Below are 21,698 nucleotides of genomic sequence, written 5' to 3'. Positions count from 1 at the left end.
AAACCCGTTTCAGGTGCAGATAAGACATAAAGGTCAAGTCTTGCACATCATCTGTCAACCGAGGTGAATATCTATACCACCTAGAGGATCCAATGGCCCCAAGAGTCAGGTTTCATTGTAAATTCCCCTCACCTATCATAATTAATGATAATGTTCAGCTAATCCCACTCTGTTTGATGAGCTTTTCAGTTCAGACATTTAAAACTCCTTCCGAGGTAGTGGTGTTTATGAATTTGACTTTCTCTTTCTGTGGCGACTGCCCAACCACCAGGGTTGGCCCACACTCAATTCTCACGGTTATAGATAGGTTCGTAGGCCAAGTTAACACTGTTATCATGGCTCACCTAAGGCTTAGAATTGGGTACAACAAAGAGATAAGGATGTCAAACAGTATAATGTTGGTATTATGGTATAATATTCGTACAGTCTAGAAAATTGGTACTCAAAACCAAAACCATATCATACCATTTTTGTATCTATAATTACAAATCGTTACTGTAAAATACGATTTTATTACAAAAATAGTAGGTGAAAACAATAAAAAGGCAGTATCATACGGTAAATCTAAAACATGTGAGAATATGCCAAGATTTGATTTTTGAAGTCAAATTAATCATCAAAGAACTTCAATTTTTTTAAATCGGAGGAGATCGACATTTCAAGTTCAGGGGATGGCTCCTGTCAGATTAACCTGAGGGAATGTTTTCATTTGTGGAATTTGTTGTAAACACTAAATATTCCTGCTAAGATTATCTCAGTAATGCAGGATGCATGCTCCAGGTTAATTAATTTCTGGCCTGATACATCAGTGCTGAAGAAAAATCTGCATGAATGGACCCATTCCAATTCCACCCAACTTTACTTGATTCCAGTTTTGTGATTGAAAACATTTATGATTTCTACTCTTAAACGTGTTAAATGCGTCAATCTTTTAAAGGTTTTCTTTGTAGAAAACGATAACAAGACTGGAAAAATTGACAAACTCAGTCAACAACAGGAAGCGCCCGATGGAGAGAACACGGATTTAAATCAAAGAAAATCCTTAACTAGTCCAATTTCGAGCTCGCACTTGAACTATGATAATGTTTCTTAAGGTAATTAATACATAATGGACTTTCAGATTATATTTCTTACAGGGCAACTAGCTCTAACAAAAGAACTAGAACCATTCTATATTGGATCAACAGATCTCTAATATTTATTTTGTGGTATCACACTAATGAATCAAATGACACCCTGGCTCAGAATAATTGAGGAGGATACATTACAAAATGAATCCTTGTGTAACTTGTGTTTTATATAAAATTATCCTATATGCTGGTGGCATATATAATTGCAAAATGGATCGTTGTGTTCATCGACATTAATTAATTATTGTGGCCACCCAAAATCCATTATTGAGGAGACAAAATGCTAGGGTGTAGACGGATCAGATTCGGATCTAATAGTGGTAATATCATATCCGCATTTTATTATAATCAGTTAGGATTCGGATAATATACTATTAGTTATCAGACGGATTTTGTTGAATTCGGGTGATAGTCGGATAGTTATTTTCTTAAGTACATTCTTCTAAATTATTATGAATACAAATTGATTACAAGTTTTTGACTATCTATTGACATCTTTGTCATTTTATTTGTGAGGGCTAGGTATGGAATTTAAGAATTTAGCAACGTTGAGATCTTAGTAGGAAATCTAAGGGCTGACTGAACGATTTCAAATCGGACGAACGGGGGTACCGTGAAACCTAGACGCGGCCTTTCAACGTGGGGCAAGCTCTTTTCCCAATCTCTATAATTTTGGTTCCTTTCTTCCCCCCTCTGTTTTTTCTCCTCTTTTTTTTTTCGGAAAAATCATATCTCAAGTAAAAAAGTAATAAAAATAAGAAAATAAATCCAAGTAAGTAATTTAATTGGATAATTTTATCGGACAGATGATAATCTGTAGGAAATGAGTATGAAATATCCGCATCCTATTATTAATAGGACATATTCGAATACCTCTAAACAGATGTGGATGTGAATTCAGAGGTGAATTTTGGTTATCCATTTACACCCCTACAAACCGCCTGCCATCTTATCCATAAGCATAAATAATGCAAATGCTAAAATCTGGGAAATGTTGCAATTTTGAATCATTAGTATAGTTGTAGACAAGGTTTTTAAAACAAGCTAAGAGAATGCATATTTTGGATTGCTTACCTATGCTTCTTGGCCTCCAAGATCTTCAATCATCTTTAAATTGGATGAGTTATAGTTTAGTTTGAATATTTTGAAATTATATTCTTTATTAGTAAGATTTTCTTCAGCTATATTCCTAAGGTGGAAAATGACTTTGCTGATTTTCTTGTTAAGCATACTAGTAAATTCTTCATTGATATAACTTGATGGGGGGGGGGGGGGGTATACCACCTTTGTTTATTGTGGATCCTTCTCGTTTAGACTCTTAACATTTACTCTTTCATTTAATATATATGTTTCTCAGTTTTGGCCAAAAAAAAAAAAAAAAAAAAAAGCAGCTATGAGAATGCATCAACAAGATAGAAGAACGTTGATAATGGGAAGCCTCTCTAAATATTGGCATTTAAGTTTATTTCATCAAAAAGAAATTGTGAAACTTTCTAAATATCAGAGCCAAGTTTCGATCTTGGGACCTGTGGGTTATGGGCCCACCACGCTTCCGCTGCGCCACTCTGATTTGATATTAATATGAAGAGCATTGAATTTATATATAAGGCCCACCACTTGTGTTTTGTTGTTAGTTTCTTTTAGTCACTTACCAAGTACAATAAAAAAACACTTGTAGCTCTTCCTTAGATTGGTCTAGTATTGGTCTATTTCTGAAATTCATCGAATTGTTATAGGCTTTAATGTGGCTCTTTTTAATTTTTGCATCATGGTTTGCTACCTCAACTATCACCATAATCGTATTGTCATGAGGCTCCTGAATTCCAAACATTTCTTCTTCAGTAAAGATTATCTCCTTCATTTTTCTGATCCGCTTCGGGACAGTCTGAGATTCTACAAAATGAACAAACCTTGCATGAGCCTTCTATTTTGCAATTGAGTTCAAGTCATGCTCCCTAGTATTGTCATAATTGGCGACCTTTTTTGTTGAGGTTTTGCACCTTCATGATCTTCGGGTGAAGTATCGGATTGATAGTCTTTCTTTGCCTGCTCTTCTCTTTTCGATCCTCGATTGTTCACCATTTCTTTGTTGACCCCCATTTCTTCTTTGAGCATACCGATCCAAATTAACGTCCTTGATTGATTAGACGTTCAATCTCATTTTTCAAGACTCTACAATTATCTGTATTGTGTCCATTGATCCTTGTGGAATCTACAAAATTTGTTTGGATTTCGTTCCTCCTCTCTCATGACCATTGGTGTTGGCCATCTCAGAAACTTTTGATTTCAAATCTACATCAGAATTTTTTATCTCTTCGAGTTTAGAGGTGTGTATTGATCCGGTCATGAATCATCTTTCCTACTTCTATAATCACTCCTTGAGTAATTTCTATTACTCCTTCGGTCTTTTTGATCAGATTGCAACGTTCCATTTTTTTTTCTCTTAATTACTTCCATTGCTATCAGTTTCTTTCCTGGCTTGCAATATTTCTTTCATATTTGCATACTGATTGCATCGCGACGTTAATTCCGCAATGTTTGCTGATGTGGGAAATGGGGGAGGGCAACCTCTCCCTTCTTAACACCCAAAATCTTCCTGGTCTTTTGTGGCCTCCCCTTTTGGTCTCTCCGGTGTGCTCTGCTCTTCGTTGCTCGGTGGGTTCTTCCCCGGTTTGTTCATGATTAGAAATTCCAATAGGCGATCATCATTCAAACCTCTAAACATCGACTCAAAATCCACTATTTCATTTAGGTTCTTGATTTGAATTAACTTCTGATTGAATCTCTTCATGTAGCTACGAACCGACTCTCCTGGACTCCGGCAGATTGCTACTAAATTGTCCATCGTTTTGTTACTTTTCATGCTACTTTGGAAATGTAATAGAAAGATTCTAGTTAGATCTTTGAAGTTTCCAATTGAATTTGGCTTTAGACTGAAGAACCAAGTCATTACAGATCCTTTTAATGAATAAGGGAATGACAAACATTTCAAAGCTTCCAATTCTTCAATTAACATCATGACTCAGTTGAACTGAGTTAGATGTTCTAGCGGATCATTACTCTTGTTGTACATTGTGAACAATGGAAGCTTGAAATTGTGAGGTAACTGAGTCTTCATTATCTCATTCAAAATGGATTTCGATCTATGGATTCTTCCATATTTTTCTTGTTTTTCCTTGTTCGCCATTTGTTGGATCTCATCATCAAGAATCCGAAATCTTTTACTGATTTTGGATCCACAAACTTCAGAATAGCTACCAACTGATTTTTTCTTCTTCTCTTTTTGATCTCTTTTGCTTCCAAGAATTCTACATTTTCCGCTTTGGCTTGGTTGATCTCTTCTATCTTCTCCAGTTGAGATTTGATCTTCTAATTTGAAAGGAAGTGGATTGAAATCCATATATAAACTTTCTCCACGGCCTTCTTTGATTATATTTGAAATCTTCGGATGTTATCTCGACTCTTGCTTCCGAGGATTTTGGTTAAAAACTGTATCAAATCGGGAAAGAGGAGTTTTGTATTCAGCTGGCAGTGTTGGTACAGGAATTCTGGTTGATTTGGAATTCCAATTTGTTGGATGTATGATCTCATCAGGTTTTGTGTCTCCAAAATCTGGTGTTGCATAGTTCCCATCTAAGTCAAGATTTGATGTGGATCAAATCCAGGTTGCGATGTTGTTGTAGGAGCCTCTAACGCTTGTCTCCTGTGTCAATTATGAACTTCTAGGAGATGAGGCAAACAATCTCCAAGGACCTTTTCCTTTTGACAGGTCAAAATTGTCGGAGTTGGCAGTAGTAATGCTACTTCCTTCGTCTTCCTCTTTGGATTTTTTCTTCTTAACTCTCTTTGGCTGGTTTCTACCATTTTGTTTACTGGCATCTCCAACTGTTGCTTAGGCGACTGTGTCATAGCTATTTGTTTTGAATTATTTCCACAGATGAAGCCAAATTTTGGTGCAAAATTTGTCGAAGCTATGAACCATAAATCACACCAAACTAACCAGATCTGGCTCAATCTGGACTTGAATCCACTCTCACCTGCAAGGTTGACGAAGAACAATTAGAAACGGAACCGATCAGTTGGATTGGTTCTCTTTCTCCGACAATTAAGTCAGTGAATGTGGAAGGATTAGGATTGCAGAGCTCTAAAGAGCTCAGGAATGTTTGAATGCTTAAAGGCGGGAACATACAAGTAGTTTTTTTTATTGAACTAGAGTGTGTTACCTTATATTTACGCTTCATCCCTATTTGTAGATTCTTTTTCTGACTTAATCTTCTTTGAGTCGTTGATTGAGTGTTGTATGAATCGATGGTTAGGTTACATCCTTGCATGGCTTACGAGTTGACCCCATATCCGATTAAAAGCATTGGTTAGGACTATCTACTCAACGTGAACTAGGTCTTGGGTAATTTATTCACAATAGAGAGCCTTCGAGTATCATTTGCATGCTAAATCGTCTCAAGTTTAGAGCCACAAATCTAACAAGTCTCGGTTACCATAATTCAATAGTAAAACAATTTACAGTTGACTGCAATTTACTATAAGAGGAAGCATGCACTAATAATAAGTTGAACAATGCAAAGTACTTCTTTAGTACCAATGCCCATAAGCTCTCTGGATCATTAATCAACCGCCAAGCCTGAAATGCCAAAAATGCTTGGTTGAGATCCCCAAAATCCCTAAAATTCATCCCCCTTCTTTTTGATACAACACAAGCAGTCCCACTTCATCCACTAGACCCCTTTTGCCACACCCCACGCGTCCGGTATTGGTCTCGCCCAACAACCCGTGGGTGCGATCCTTCATAGGATCCATGGTTTAACATCAATAATAATAAACGTAAGCAATAATACTCAAGAGCAAAAGTAAATTCAAATAATTCAAATGAAAGGTAAAACAGGAGTCCAAATACTCCATGGATTAATCAAAGAAAAGAATCAAAGTAATATGTTCCAAAATTGATCGAGTTCAACAAAAGAAAATGTTAAACTAATTCCGTTTTATCCTTTTAGCTCTCTCCTGAGCGAGGGTCTTCTCTTCTAATCTAGCAATGAAGGGAGCCATCCAACTCTCCTCCACTGACTTCTCGAAATGTCTAGCTATCTATCTCCTTTTGTCATCAATGGGTTCTATAAGCATACTCCAAGCATTTGCACAGGAGGCTTCATGACATATATCTCCATCTCCCACTAGCGCCTCCACAACTTCTTCATAGGAGTTGCTATAGTCATACGGAACTTCTCTTGATACAAAATACCCATCTGTATACAATGCAACATAAAAAAATAATTGAGTTTTGATGAACTCAGTAAGGAAAACACATTTCACATACATATCTGCAATATTCTAGGGTAAGCACATATATAAAGAATGATATGCAGATATATGGATGTGGCTATAAATCTAACTATGCAAATCTCTATATGGCAGACATGTTTTAAGATATAACACTAGTCATCCTTTGGGAAGGTCTAGTCACTCTGATCCCTTATGGATTGGTTACCAATGTTGGGATCCCGGGTAGAGGGGTTTAGTCCTCGTCAATCAACCATGGTTGGGGTTTAGGTCCACACTCTCTCATCATGACCATTGGCATGAGTATTAGTGCATGTCGGGGTTTCTAATCTAATGCAAGGTCATACAGTAACATACTACATGTAGTTCAGATATTTCCCCTATAGTCACCAATCAACTCGATTCAGTATCATTCTCTACCTAGGAATGAGAACCCTCATAGACTAACTACCACTGTTGGACTCCATTCCCTAACCCTATGCTCATCCACATATTGTTGGGGTGGATGCTCTTATGACCCTTCATGACTCCCTGCCACCCCTTGGATGTCCATGAGCCCAAACGCTAACATATGCAACCCTAGCAATGCATGATCAACAGTGGACCACTTAATTTCTACACGGAGTGGCTACCATTGTAGGATGAGACAGAGTCACGTCACTATCATCACTGGTCATTCGGCTTCAATACCCCTATCCAAAGGGTAGTAGCATGTGTGGGTGCCTAACCATGCAATCTAGACTCCCTAGGTATGTCATCCAACAATCACGATAGTGTTGGGGGCATCAGTAAGCAGTGTCCCATACCATAGCCCCTGATATCCTAGGCAATGGATCCCAAGCAATGGATACCCTCCACCATAGTTATAACACCTCATAACTCATCATTTCATATTCAGTCATTCAATATCATAAAGTAATTGAAATACATCTAAACTTGATCCACATTATATATTCAACTACAAATCATTAAATCATACTATTACAGCAAGTTATAAGAACAATAATACATGTAAGTAATCAAATAGTTCATCATAGAGCATATCACCACTATATATATATATATATATATATATATATATATATATATATATATAAATATATATATATATATATATATATATATATATATATATATATATATATATATATAAGTGTGTCCTCACCTATAGATATGTAAAAACTATTGTAATTGCAATTGAACCTCAAAATTAGAAAGTCCAGAGAACCTCAGAGATTACCTAGAATAGAGTTGTAAAAATACATTCAAGACAAGAACCAAAACGGAGCATCAACTAGATTGACTGAGGTTCTCTGGACCCAGCCAGTTGCTTGGGGCGGTTGGTTGGCCAAACGACCACCCCTATTCCAGACTACTTCCAAGTCCAAAATTCTGACTTTTGATCACCCAATTTTAATCCGATTTTGGGATGATCTAAGTCTAAATTTTGTCCTTAAGAAGCCTACAACACATGCACAAACCAAAATCCTAAAATTCTAATGATTCAATATTCACATTATTAATAAATATTCACTCTATAGGGGGTTTGATTAACAAATTAGATAACTTAGTGGGTGACACTAAAAATTTTACAAAAAAATCTCATCTTTATACATCTAGACTAGCAAATCACATCCTTTTTTCCCATTTACATTTTTTACTTGTAAATTTATTGATGATATCTTTATGTTTTGGAGCATGACAAACTCTATGCGATTATGAAACTCAAGCCATGATGGTTGCACATATCATTCTTGACAAACTCCTGTTTTTTTTGTTTGGTAAAATTGTTGACAAACCTGTTACAAAATTACATTTTAACATCTTAGATGGTACATTATTCAGTCTTGTGATACCATTCTCATCTCTCTTTTTCTTTTTCTTTTTTCTTCCCCTTTTTTTTCTCTCTCCTTTTGATGGATGGTAACCAACCACATCATTCAAAATGAACAAAATCTAAATTTTCTAGATAACATTAGGGTTTTAAATTAATCTTCAATACTTCTTCTCATTTCAGTCCTTGCTGGTGAGTTAGGTGTAGAAATTGGAGGGAAGGAGCCAAGGTGCACAATCTGGTAGAGTTTACATAATCTTGAGGTCCATGAGCTACTAATCCAGGGATTATTAATCCAAGAAACCTAAGCATTCTCAGAGTCAAACCTTCTGCATAATCTGGTCCCTTCACGAACGGAATAATGAAGCCTCTAATCAGCTCCCACATTGCATTGATGTGAGTGGGAATTGCATCCCTTATTGAGAAGTAATTCTTGTTTGGTTCCTCTTTTACAATCTGTCAAGAAAAACAAGATGATTTGTTAGAGCGAATACCAAGAAATCACGAATAAAAATAAAAGAAAAATGAAAGAACACAAAGATCTAACGTAATCACACCAATGTGGTGTGCTACATTCATGAGCAAGAAGAAGAAATGTCCACCATATAGAAGAAGAATGGAGATCTCTCAACCAATCACCAGCATTACAAAAACTCTCACCCATAATCCTAAATAAACGAACTTATGAGGTACATAATTATAGATTTTAATCGAGTAAATGGGTTGATCCATCGACCCAAACCGTTTAATTACTTCCATCACAGATCTCTCATCGGGTCATTCAAGTCACCTACCAAAATATTATGGTGCAGGTCCATCATTGAAATGGAGTACAAGAATTCATGTCACAACATAATATGGAGGGGGGGGGGGAGAGAGAGAGAGACTTACTTTTCCTTCATACAAGCTGTTGTGGTAGAAGCAAGTTCCAAAGTGCTTAAACAAGAGGGTAGAATCATCATAGGGCAACCTTGGAACAATGTCATTACAGTACACATATCTCAAATATTTAACACCGTGAACCTTGAATCGTTTATCCATGTATTCTCCAAGCCTCTGATCACCTACTCTAGGTTGCCCAAATGTATAAATGCCTTCCAACTTCTCCAGTAACCATGTTTCATCATGTAGAGACAACACCAACGGGAAGAGAATAGCTAGAGCACCACCCAAACTATGCCCAGTAACAATTGACTTTGCCTGTTCGTTCTTCCTCAGCAAGTCTTTCAGCATTTCCCTAATTGAATAATAAGCCACAGAAGGTTTTTTCTCTCCCTGTGTTAACTCCTTTGGCCATCCCAGTTTTTTCTGTAGCCCAAGAGCTTTCATGAACCCACCATGGACCTTTCCTACATCTTTGAGCTCATACCAGGATATGTCAATATCTGTAATCCAATCATCAGCATTGAAAGGTTCAGTTCCTCTGAATGCCACCATAATAATGTCTGGGTTTGTCTCTTTATCTTGGAAGATGAAGGCCTGTGTTGTCTCTTTATCTTCATAATCTGCATGCAACATTTAATGTAATATATAATTAGCTGATTTCAGTGCAACAACGGAAGAGAAATCTGGAATGCTTGAGTTTGCTTCTTACCATTCCAGAAATTATAGAAGCCCAAGAATTTCATCTGCAACAAAACAGAATATTCAGTTACTAAAGAAAACTCGAAAGAAAACCCATTGAATTTGTCATGAAGGAAAAAAAAAATTTAGTACCTTCCAGTGATTTGTGACAACATTTTGTATAAAAGCTTCATTCTCATAGACTATTTTAGAGGCCATCATCGAGAGTGCTCCACAATATCTGCTATCTCCATGTTTGATGCTCTGGTCTAAATCCAGTCTTGTATCCAGATTTCCAATATATGATGTGAAAGTAGCAGAAGATTTTTCAGGAGGCATCACAACATTTCCTACACACCATCAACCCACATGAATTCTTAGTAATCGAAATTAAGAATAATTTTTTTGGATAAATAAATAATTTATTGCCAAAAAGAAGGACGACTAGGGGTTGGTGGTTGTAGATGGGAGAGGTACAACTGGGAACCACAGGGCCGAGCCCAACGGAGGCCAAGAGGAGGTCTGAGAAAAAGCCTAAATTATAGCAGGCCCTAATGGCCAATAACAACACCGAGGTAGAGCCAAGCACAAACTATTTTTTTCCCATTTCTTGATTTATTTTTCATTGAAGACGGGAACTCAACAAGACAGTCATCATCGTGGGAGTGGCACCCTTTTGTCAAACGTGAACTTCTTCAGCTTTCACAAAAGATGGAGAAGGGGTCTCCTTGTCAGAAGAGCACCCCCGGCTCACTTGCAATCACCGATATGGAGGCTAGGTTAGGCTCAAAGGGAAGGAGGGGGAAGAATCCCAGAGGAGATTGAGCCAGAGTTGAGAGGGACAGAAGAGATGAGAGACAGACTAGAATTAGAAGGGGGCCAAGAAAGGGAGGGTAAAGATGGAATCCCAGATGGGATAGGCCCAACAAAAGGGTTAGGAGATAACTCGGCTCAGTAGAGATAGAAAGGAGGGGAGGGATAGGCCCATAAAATCAACAAAAATTAATAACTCAAAGGTGCGATATTTCGGCGAGATTCGCCAGTTCGTCCTTTGGTGAAATCTAGCGAATTGGCGAATTTCACCGATTGTTCGCCACATTTCCAGGAGGTGCAGATGCAGTCTCTGGTGGAGTTTGACATTTTCAAAGGTGCCGTGCAGGGTGCAATCGTCAAGTTTGGGATGGAAGGGTTTGTGAGGTTTGGGGAGAGGTCTGAAAGAACTAACTAGCGAAAAGAAGAGGATGAGGCAGCAGCAACCATGATTCCAGTGAAGATTCCGGCTATTTTTGTGAAGTATCAGCGATTTTCGCTTGTATTTCTTTAGTTCGCATGAATCTATGCAATAAGTTGATTTTGCCCCCATTTTCGTTTTGCTCAACTGAATTGGGCAAGATTTCGCCAAATTTCATCTATATGTTTTACTTTGAATAACTCTTGGTGACCTAATTAAAACCATAAACTGTTGAGCAAGTAAGGGAAGTGGCTCAATAACTAGAACAATTTCAATATTCAAAATTTCTATATGATGAGAAAAATACAAGTCTTTCCGGGGTTGAGCCGGGTGGGGCATGGCGTGGCTAGAGGATTGACCAGGCAATCAACGGCGCGCGCCTAGAGCGCAGAAGCGGCGAAGGGGGGGGGACAGATACCTCTCGGGAGCCAAGGATTGAAAGAGGAAAAAGTCACAATATCAGCACACGCAATGACAGAGAGCATATGTTTGGTATGTTAGGTATAAAATAAGGTCAAGCAGTCGAGAACATATACTAATTTTAAAAACTATTTCATCCTTGGGAATTTTGCTGTGCTGTGCATTGAAGTTTTTCTTTGATTTCATGATGATACCTTTCGTAGGTTTAGGATGGTGTGAATAAATTTCTAGCTCATCCACTAGACTTTGCAGTTACTCCATAATATGGATTAATGGGTTCTTGACTATATTATTACCATTCCATGCAGCTAATTAAACTGTTTAAACCAAAGTTTAAACAGTAAAAATAATAATTCAGTTAATAATCAGTTTGCTTCTTGAGAGACATCTGAATCAGTTGGGCTCACTAGTTCATATTTGATCTGCTTAAGGGCTCAAACTGATTTTGAATGGTTTCAGGTGAAGATAAGGAAGTTTGAAGACAAACCTGTAATGAGGTTGAAGATAAGCTTGATGAAACCACCATTACATAAAAGAAGGTTCAGCCACTGATCATGCACTGAACCAAACCAGGACATGGGTTTTGCTGAGATGAGAAGAATCTTTTGTATGAATACGGATACAAAGATGACCAACCGGTAGTGATGATCGGCCACCTTCTTGCTGTTCCCATGAAGTTCTATAAATTGTCTTTTCTCTAAGTCACTGGTAAATGAGAGATGGAACAGATCCATAAAACTTACTTTCTGTGGCTTCAGGATAAGAAAGTTTTCATAGAATTTCTCATTGCAGTTGCAAGCCATGGGTAGAGAGAGAGAGAGAGAGAGAGAGAGAATAAGACAGAGGAAGAGGAGGAAGAGACTGGTTCAGGCTTCAAAGTCTCAAACTCTACACACCCAAGGATACATGAAGACATGACTTGTATTTAAATGCGTAGTTCATATAACTTACTGCCCCAGGGCGTAAGAGAGATTAATGAAATGCTTAATTATCTCGGTAACGACCATTTCATTTGGTTTCTATTTATAAAATTCTATGGTCTTCCCTGGATCAAGATAACATACGAATCTAAAACGTTAAAAACTTAAAAATTAGTCAGAACTCAAGAAACCCATTTAGACTTTACACTTTTCTGATTTAAAATTAAACTTAATTAACTGTTCAGACCAGTAACTGTGGGTGTAATAAATTGATTACGAATCATAAAACAGGCAGCTCGGGTATCATTGACTTGGTGATGACTTTCAGGTTGTTAAAGTGTGAAACATTACTATAATTATTCACTTAAAACTTCCATAATTAGAACCATAATTAAACAGACCTGAGTTCATACTTTAGATGTATAATATTTCGATGATTTCAAGATCTTTAAAATGCTTAATTATATACCACATTGATGGACTTATGATTTTGAACCTGAAATTCAAGAGAGTTCTTTGGCCTTACATATCAGACTGTTCTTAATTAACTAAGAAAATGGTAATGTACATGGTGTCAAGGAACAACATATCGCTGAAAATCGGCTAAATTTCTCCGATTTTTTGGTAGTTTTGTTGAAGGGCGATACAAAAGGGGATCGAAATCGAAGTTCCTAGATGTCGCCGATTTTCCGGTGAAACCAGCAAAAATGGTCGAAATCTTGCTAGATTTCTGTCTTTTCCTTCAAATCTCTTAGTTGGATAGTTGGATCAAATGTTTAGTTGAAGGAGAAGAAGAAGAAGGAAGAAAGAAAGAAAGAGAAAGAAACAAAAGAGAACCAGTAACAGCAGCAGTGCTAAAGCAGCAGCACCACCGCATATACCACCACCACCACACGCACGCTGCAACTTGCCACTTGCCTCAATCTTTAGAGACGGTGAGTGTTTGATGAAATGGGTGAGAGAAAGAGGGAGACACTATACAGCGTTGGATTAAGCTTTGTTTTTTTGTGATTGAATGGAACTATCGAGAATAGGGCATGGGGACTGAGGAGTCTTGGCTCTGAAGTTATCATCAATTCAGCGATATTCAGCAAAATTTTGTTGGGTAGCGAACCGGCGATACACAACGAAATTTCACACCTTTCATGATGGTAGGGATAAAGTAGAATGACCATTTTATCCCTGTATGACTTATGTACGGTTTATGTATAATATAAGTCTGTCTTTGTTAATAAGAGACGTTTCATTTGCAATCTATCTGTTCCACATGGAACCTTCGTCAAGCTTTTAATTTACCATCAAGTTTAACAAACTCCACCTGGGTTTTTGTTCAAAGCATAAATCAACTGAGGTAGTTGATGTTCATAGACTTGGTTCCATTTGGGCTATTATGGGGACTGAAAGCATGAAGCTGTAATAGGGTATCCAAAGATTATTGTTAATATTCGAATTATTATTATGTTTTTATTATTAATTAATAAAGTGACCAAACACATGCAAGAAAGAGGTAAAGTTAAGAGAAAAAGAATGGAATGGGTGACTCATTTATTGTCCAAACAAATTCACTCTCATGCAATACAAGAAAAAGTTCATGAAGGAATGGAGTAAAGGGATTTAGAATTGAGTGTTCTCCCTCCCATACAATATAAGAAATTTCAAGAAAAAAGAATAGAATGAGACATGCAAAAATACTACTTTCTTCATACGTAAAGAACTAAATATATTATTCTCGAAAAAAATAAATAAATAAAGAACTAAATATATGTACAAGAAGTTTTACTTAAACAAAAATATATGCAAGGACACAAATTTAGAGGTTTTCAGGGTAAATCGAAGAAAATTTGCTCTGATACCATATAAATATATCTAATTAAAATTAAAAAAAACTTCCTTGACAAAAGAAAAAAACAAGAGATAATATTGCTATTATAATCATTACTTTGAGGAATTTATTACAAGCACAAATGGGAACAAAGCCAGTCCAGGTTAGTCACCTGGCTAGCACACCTATATTGAAAAGAAAGAAAAAATCTGAAAAGACCCAGGCGACAAAGATGGGTTATATTCCCAGACAACAATTAGATATTTAGAATTGTCTTATCGGATTAGATGATAATGTGGATTGATCTATATTTTATTAATAATATAATTATTATTTCGGCAAACCAAGGAAGAAATAGGTTTTCTTGCAAAGAAAGCATGGAAGAGAAAAGAGAAGAGAACTGGATGATGTTTTATTATACTAAATTAATTAAACTAAGTTTCATTAATCAATAATTTGATAAAGTTAATTACCATGAAAATATGTGAATTAATCATTGTAAACATCTGAACTGTGACAAGTTGTTTAATTAGTCAAACGTTCTTAATGAATATAGATTAACCCAACTGTCACTATACATTTAAATGTTTTTGTTCATGCATGCAGATTAGATCTAGCTGTCCCTGATGTCCAGTTTATAAGTTAATGTCTTCCAAGCTCAAGTTTAAGAACTTGATTAATTATATATTATTTATAAATTTGTCTCGAGAATAAATATATATAACTATGTTCGAAGAAGAATATACAAGCAAAATACACTCACAATAGTAATAAATTTACTATAATGTGACAAAATTGTCTAGTTACATTTATCCAGACAAAAAAAAAAAAATTATACTAGTTTATGAAAACTTCAGCACTTTCACACCTAACAAATTACTATCATTTTCTTGCATTGCTTTTTAGATTTTGTCATAGAGACAGTATTCAAAAGAATCAAAACCCGTTCCAATTGTAATTGTTGACAAACTTTAAGTATACAACCCATATAATACAAAACATGCACAAACCCAAGACAAAGGTTATTAATTAGGTTTCCTAAAATTTGATAAACTATAATTATTGGCACATCATTTACTATTTCAAGAAAATATCTTATGCCTGGAAATTTATCGTGGCTTGTAATTTTCCTCTGATTTCATGATGACATCTTTTTCATTCTTATCTTCTAAGTTTAGTTTGGTGGGAAGAAATTCCTAGCTCATCTCTAGACTTTGCAGTTACTTCATGATGGATTAGGTGAAGTAGAACAGATTAAAGAAAGATCTTTAAGCAGTTTTGTTCTTCGATCTACAACATTGCTCTTGCAACCAGGCCATGCAGCTAATTGATCCGGTTTCAACCAAAGCTTAAATAGTAAAGTAATTCGATTATGATTATGAGTTTGGCTCTTGAAGAACATCAAAAACCAGTTTGTTTAACTATTTCATTTTTTATCTGCCCAAGAGCTCAACCTGAGTGTGAATTGTTTCAGGTGAAAATAAGGAAGTGAGAAGACAAAGACAAACCTGTAATGAGATTGAAGATGAGCTTGATGAAGCCACCATTACACAAAAGAAGGTTTAGCCACTGTTCATACACAGAACCAACCCAAGACATGGGCTTTGCTGAGAGGAGAAGAATCTTTTGTATGAGGACAGTTCCAAAGGTGACCTGTCGCCTGCGTTGATCAGCTTCGTTCTTGCCTTTCCGGGGAGTTTTTATAAATTTTCTTTTCTCCAAGTCCCTGGATAATAATAGATGGAATAGATCCCTAAAACTTGCTTCCTTAGGTTTCACTAGGAAATAGTTCTCACAGAATCCCTCATCGCAATGGCTAGCATCCATGGCGAGAGAGAGAGAGGCAGAATTGTAAAAGGAAGGAGAGAACTTGGAAGTCTCAAACTCTAGTTAGGCAGGGGATACATGAAGAAAGGAGGCGTGCTCTTATTTAAATGTGTTAAGTGTGAACTATGAGGTTCACAAGTCCAAGAAGCCCCCATTATCAGTTTACACTTTATATTTTGAAATCAATTCAATTTACTTTTTTGACACTTTAATATGATTTTTTTAAAAACTTTCTTGGAATTCGAGTTCATCCGGACCAGTATTGCACACCTCCATTACCTCTTTCTGGACTTAGTTTTATATTTGTTTAAATATACAATGAGGCTTCAGCCTTAGTTCTAAGAAGATTTGGATGGTGCCAACTCATTGAAAATCTTAATATGGCTTAATCACTAAGGAAGTTTAAGGCATTAACTAGCTAGGGTAGTTGGGATTTCATTGACTTGGTAACAATGTGAGAAAGTTCGCTGGGCATTGCCGGTTCTCTGGGTAGTGAACAGGGCTATATGGCAAAATCTCGCCGAAATATCAGCGAGATTTTGCCCACGTTTCGGTAGATTTCGCCCCCAATTTCAGGGGGGGGGTATTTTTGATCATTTGGGCTGAAACTTGGTGTCTACCCTAGTTTGATGTCAATAAACACAGTGGAATGATTAGTTTTGCCTAAAAACTCACCCAAATTGGTATTCTCGATCAGTTACCTCTCAGATGAAAAACTCCAGAAAACACTCAGACTGTTTGAAATCTCGCTTGATGGTCGCGAACAATGCTATAACCGTCAATAATGAAGTGAGACCTAAGGTTTTATGTCAAAGATTGAACGAAAATATGGTAAAATTGCCAAAAACTAGGAGAGAGAAGCTCTGAGGGAGGTTTGGGGAAGAGAGAATCCAAATAAATAATGAGGATAATTCGCTGAAATTCGGCGAACTACCATAAATCGCCGAATTTCTCGAAAATTTCGGCGATAAATCTCTAGTTGGCGGTTCGGTCTCGATTTCAGTTTGCCATGAACCGAAACCACCGAAATTCAGCGATATTTTGCCGAATTTTGGCGATATTGCGTACCATGCTTGGTAATGACTGGTAATGACTTTTAGATTGTCGTGTGTGAAACGTTACTAGTTTACTACCACTCTTTACCTTAGATTTCTATCCATAAAACTTTAATCAAAAAGCCCGAAAGTTAAAAATTATATATATATATGGTGATGGGCACGCGATGATTCAGAGTTTTGAAGTTCAGTGAGAGTCCATTGGCTAATTAAGGGCCCATGGAACCTTTATCAAGCTCTAAATTTACCATTAATGTAATTGGGGTAGGTGGGTTTAAAGAAAACTGATGGAATGAAGCTAGTCCTTATCTATTATAAAGGCCAGTCAACTCTCTTTGAAAATTCAAAGAAATAGAATGTTTGGATTAACACCACTATAGCATTGCCCTACGTTTCCCTACCAGCAATACAGTGGGAATCTCACAAGACATGGGGTGCTGAACTAAAGTAGAAAAGGGAATGAAATGGATTTGTAATAACAGAAACTTCTAAGAAAGAGAATGAAGTGGAACAGATAGAGAAGAAAGAGTGAAATACACATGGGGTTTAAATGATGGGAATATATTTTAAGCCAAACAGGAAAACAGACATGCTGCATTCTGTTGATTCTGGTGTGGTCTACATAATTCAATAGATTCTGCAAACAAACTTCCACATCAGATACCAGAGAAGCAGAAGCAAAAACCACAAGAATATTTCAAGACTTGAGGTCTGGAGTCAAATTTGTCATCACAGAATTTGAAAATCTGAGAGTTAATTACATTTCTGGGTAGCTTTGTTTGATTTGAGATTTTCATTTTTGGAATTTACTGTGAACACAAAATATTCCTGCTAATGAGCTTATCTCACTTGTGTTTGAAGAAAAATCTGGATGGACGGACCCAGGCTAGCCCCCCATTCCACCAACTTTCCTATGCATATGGTGTGATAAATGCGTCAAATGTTTCAAGGTTTTCATTATGAAAATGACAGAAAGACTGGGAAGTTGACTAAGTCAGTCAACAACAGGAAGCTAGAATTGAAACCCAAACCAATGGTGAATGTTGTACCAACTATCAATTTCTGCCAAGGGTGAGAGCCCGGTCCTAATCAGAGGTCGAACCGACTAGGGTCCAACCGGGAGGCTTGACTCCAAGAAAACACCTGGGTCTAAGGTCAATCGCTAGATGTTTGTAATGTTGTCTAGGGGCTAAACCCTAGACCTTGGGAGACAGGAGGAAAGCAATGACCCAAAAACCTCCCGAGAATGCGACTATTTTTTACCAAAGTGCTCGTGAGATGGGGGATGCTCAAGTGATATATGTACCTTAGACCTAGAGTTGTATCTATCAAGAACACATTTTGACCAACCTCTACATCCTTCTCCAAGGAGAAACCTCCCGATCCTGTATGGTTCATGAGGATGAGCTTTGTCATGTTTTTAAAGGCCGTCTGATTATATATTTATGGGGGAGCAATTAGCACTTTAATTCTCAAATATTCCTTTTGTATATTCAAACGGCTGGTCAATGATTTATATTTTCGCTGTTTACATTTTTTCAGGTGCAGATGCGGGGGCGGGGCCGCCGGCGGCCCCCCGCCCCCCGCCCCGCGCGGGCGCCCCCCCCCCCCCCCCCCCCCCCCCCCCCGCCCGGGGGGTGGGGCCCGCCCCGGCGCGCTGGCTGGGCCGCCCTTATAATAATACATGGCCCAGGCCATAAAGGTCTACTCTTGCACATCACCTATCAACCGAAGTGAAGATCTGCGCCAACTAGACGCTCCAGCGGGCCCCAAGATTTAGGTTTCATTGTAAATTCCTCTCACCTACTATAGTTAACATTAATGTTCATTTAATCTCACTATGTCTTATGAGCTTTTCAGTTTGGACATTTAAAGCTCCTCCTGGGGTGGTAGTGTTTATGGATCTGACTTGTTCTTCTTGAGGTGACTGCCCGACTAGGGTTGGGCCCCACTCACTTTTCATTGTTGTAGATAGGTTCTTGGGCCAAGTTAGCACGATTATCATGGTTCACCCTAGGCTCAAATTTGGGCACAACAAATAGACAAAGATGTCAAACGGTACAATGTTGGTAATATGGTATACTATCCATATGGTCTAAATTCTACCCAAAATAAAAAAAATTTCATAAGGTCTAAAAATTGGTACTCTCAAGTCAAAATCAAAACCATATCGTATGTACAATTTTTGTATGTACATTTGCAAACCGTTGCCATAAAGTATGATTTTAAATGGTAGGTGAAAACAATACGAATGCAGTATTATAGGATTTTGCTTGGGAGCAATGCCTACGTGACACTGCTTCAAGCAGCCAACGGTTGGATTTTAATTTTGTTGCATGGATTAAATCTCTACTATCCATTAGGACCATGTGTATTAAACACCAATTTAAGTGAGAATAAACTGTTTTTATTTCAAACAAACTGAACCATGAAAGGTTCAACTCAAACCAAACCAACCAAATTAAGGGAGATAGTCCTCCACTGTTCAAGTTCTAATCTTCGCTGTATAACATATTGCTCGTTTTCACCGGTAACGGAGGTTTCAGCCGCCGGCATATATCGCCTGGGTTTTCCGGGGTCGATTGAAAGATGGGTTTGGTGGCACTGATGGTGTCTCACTCTGGGTCTTCCGTATGATTCAGTCTTGGTGGTGGTGGTGGTGGTGGAGGTGGCGGCAGCACCGGTGGCTGAAAACTCATGAATCGCCATCTCTCATCTTCGCCGGAAACCCATGAAAACTCTCGCCTGAGATATGGGTACGAGCTGCAACTCCTCCACAAACGACCCACGTTCGTACTTGTCGTCCTCACAGCATCGTAGATCCTTGGATCTGAAGAATATTCAAACCATTGAGGTCTGGGAGTTGTTGATTGAATTGGGTTCTCTGTAATCTCTTCTGCCATGTAAGCAAAGACAACATTAACTTCCTCCAAACTAGAGCAAGAAGAAGATAAAACCAAGTCATTATCATTTCTTCTTTTGAGAAACCCACAAGCAACAGTAAAGAGAACAAGCAAAAGATTGAGTGAATCCCAATTACGTTTCACAGAACTGGGTTTCAAAGTCTGAGAATCTGAATATGAATGTGAATCATCTCTCTCCATGTCAACTACCTCAACCACTGTGAATGCTGCTGCTGTGGAGATGATTGAAGATATTAAATACCAAAACTGATACCTTTATTGCAAGATTCCGAGCAGGTTTGAAGCTTGAGAAGATGAATTCCATCAAGGAAAAGCAAATTAACCAGAAGCCCAATGTGGGAAATTAAATTTCTTTTATTGTTTATTTGTTTGTGGATTGATTTTTCATTCCCCCAATCTGCGCACATCTTCAGCGTCAAGCTACCACCAATCTGAGGAATATGTTATACAGCGAAGATGAGAAACGTGAACAGTGGAGGACAATCTCCATTAATTCGGTTGGTTTGGTTCGAGTTGAACCTCAGATAGTTCTGTTCATTTGAAACAAAATGGGTTTATTCTCACTTAAGTTGGTAATTAATGCACATGATCATAATGGACTGTGGAGATTTAATCTACACAATAAAATTAAAATCCAACCGTTAGTTAGCTGCTCCCAAGTAAAATCAAATTTTATATGATAAATCTAAAACATGTGAGAATATGGCTAGATTTGATTTTTTGAAGAATTAATCATCACAGAATTTCAAATCCGAGGGTTACATTTCTAGGTGGCTCTGTCAGATTGAGATTTTCATTATTTGTGGAATTTGTTGTAAACACAAAATATTCCTGCTGAGCTTATCTCAATAATGCTGGATGGTGAAGGTTAACTAATTTGCTGGCCTGACACACCCATGCTGAAGAAAAATCTGCATCACAAATATGCTACAAATCAAGTGAAACAACCCAACTTTAGTTGATTCCATTGTTGTGATTGAAAACATTTCTGATTTCTACTTTTAATCGTGTTAAATGGGTCAATCTTTTAAAGGTTTTCTCTGTGGAAAAGTAAAACGATAACAAAACAAGAAAAATTGACTAACTCAGTCAACAACAGCAAGCAAGAATTGAAACGCCAACCGATGGAAAGAACACAGATTTAAATCAAAGAAGGGGATTGCTCTTTAACCCCGGCCGGTTCATAAGTAAATCCTTAACTAGTACAATTATTTCCAGCTCGCACTTGAACTATGATAATGTTTCTTAAAGATAATTAATACCTACTGGACCTTCGGATCACATTTCTTATTGGGCAACTAGCTATAACAAAAGAACTAGAACCAATTCTAGATTAGATCAGCAGGTCTCAAATATTTATTCTGTGGCCCTCTGCCCAATGCATCCTTGATGCTGGTGGCATATACATTGTTGGTAATACTCCAAAAATAGTTTAATTCAATTAATTGATGGGAAAATATTCCTTACCTGGATTCGCTTTCCCTTTTATGAAGTATTCGCAGCGGAAGTAAATCTGGATCCACGTTCTTGTTCCACCTCCAAAGCTCTACCGGGGTGATTCCACAATCACAAGGAAAGGGAAGTATATCCACAACCCAAATGCCTATGGAATAAAAGATGGAAGAAAATCTAAAGGGCCTGTTTGGTTACATGAATCCAGAGATTTCAAATCTCCAG

General features: G+C 37.4%; 1 protein-coding gene across 1 annotated transcript; it reads right to left on the bottom strand.

Annotated features, from left to right (window-relative positions):
- Positions 1 to 8,193: 8,193 nt before the first annotated feature.
- LOC149016351 (triacylglycerol lipase OBL1-like) lies at positions 8,194 to 16,130 on the bottom strand. Its single transcript, XM_089157497.1, has 5 exons — positions 15,724 to 16,130; positions 9,976 to 10,172; positions 9,854 to 9,887; positions 9,151 to 9,764; positions 8,194 to 8,715 (listed from the first exon to the last, which is right to left on the bottom strand). The coding sequence occupies exons 1-5, from the start codon at positions 16,040 to 16,042 to the stop codon at positions 8,434 to 8,436; spliced, it is 1,446 nt and encodes a 481-aa protein (XP_089013623.1). The 5' UTR covers positions 16,043 to 16,130; the 3' UTR covers positions 8,194 to 8,433.
- Between the last annotated feature and the right edge of the window lie 5,568 nt (positions 16,131 to 21,698).

This window comes from Hakea prostrata, chromosome 5 (genome assembly GCF_041222555.1).
Source record: "Hakea prostrata isolate BN-2017 chromosome 5, UWA_Hpros_2, whole genome shotgun sequence".
Classification (NCBI taxonomy): Eukaryota; Viridiplantae; Streptophyta; class Magnoliopsida; order Proteales; family Proteaceae; genus Hakea; species Hakea prostrata.
The sequence above is the reverse complement of the archived record's forward strand: the minus strand, read 5'-3'. Positions and strand labels throughout refer to the sequence as shown.

Bases quoted from the DNA above. Each gene is read 5' to 3' on its own strand.
- LOC149016351 (XM_089157497.1), bottom strand. From the start codon at position 16,042: ATGGATGCTAGCCATTGCGATGAGGGATTCTGTGAGAACTATTTCCTA. The intron at 9,888-9,975 runs GTACTAAATTTT...GTTTTGTTGCAG, and splicing joins TTGTCACAAATCACTGGAAG to ATGAAATTCTTGGGCTTCTA. The intron at 8,716-9,150 runs GTAAGTCTCTCT...TTTTCTTGACAG, and splicing joins ACAGCTTGTATGAAGGAAAA to ATTGTAAAAGAGGAACCAAA.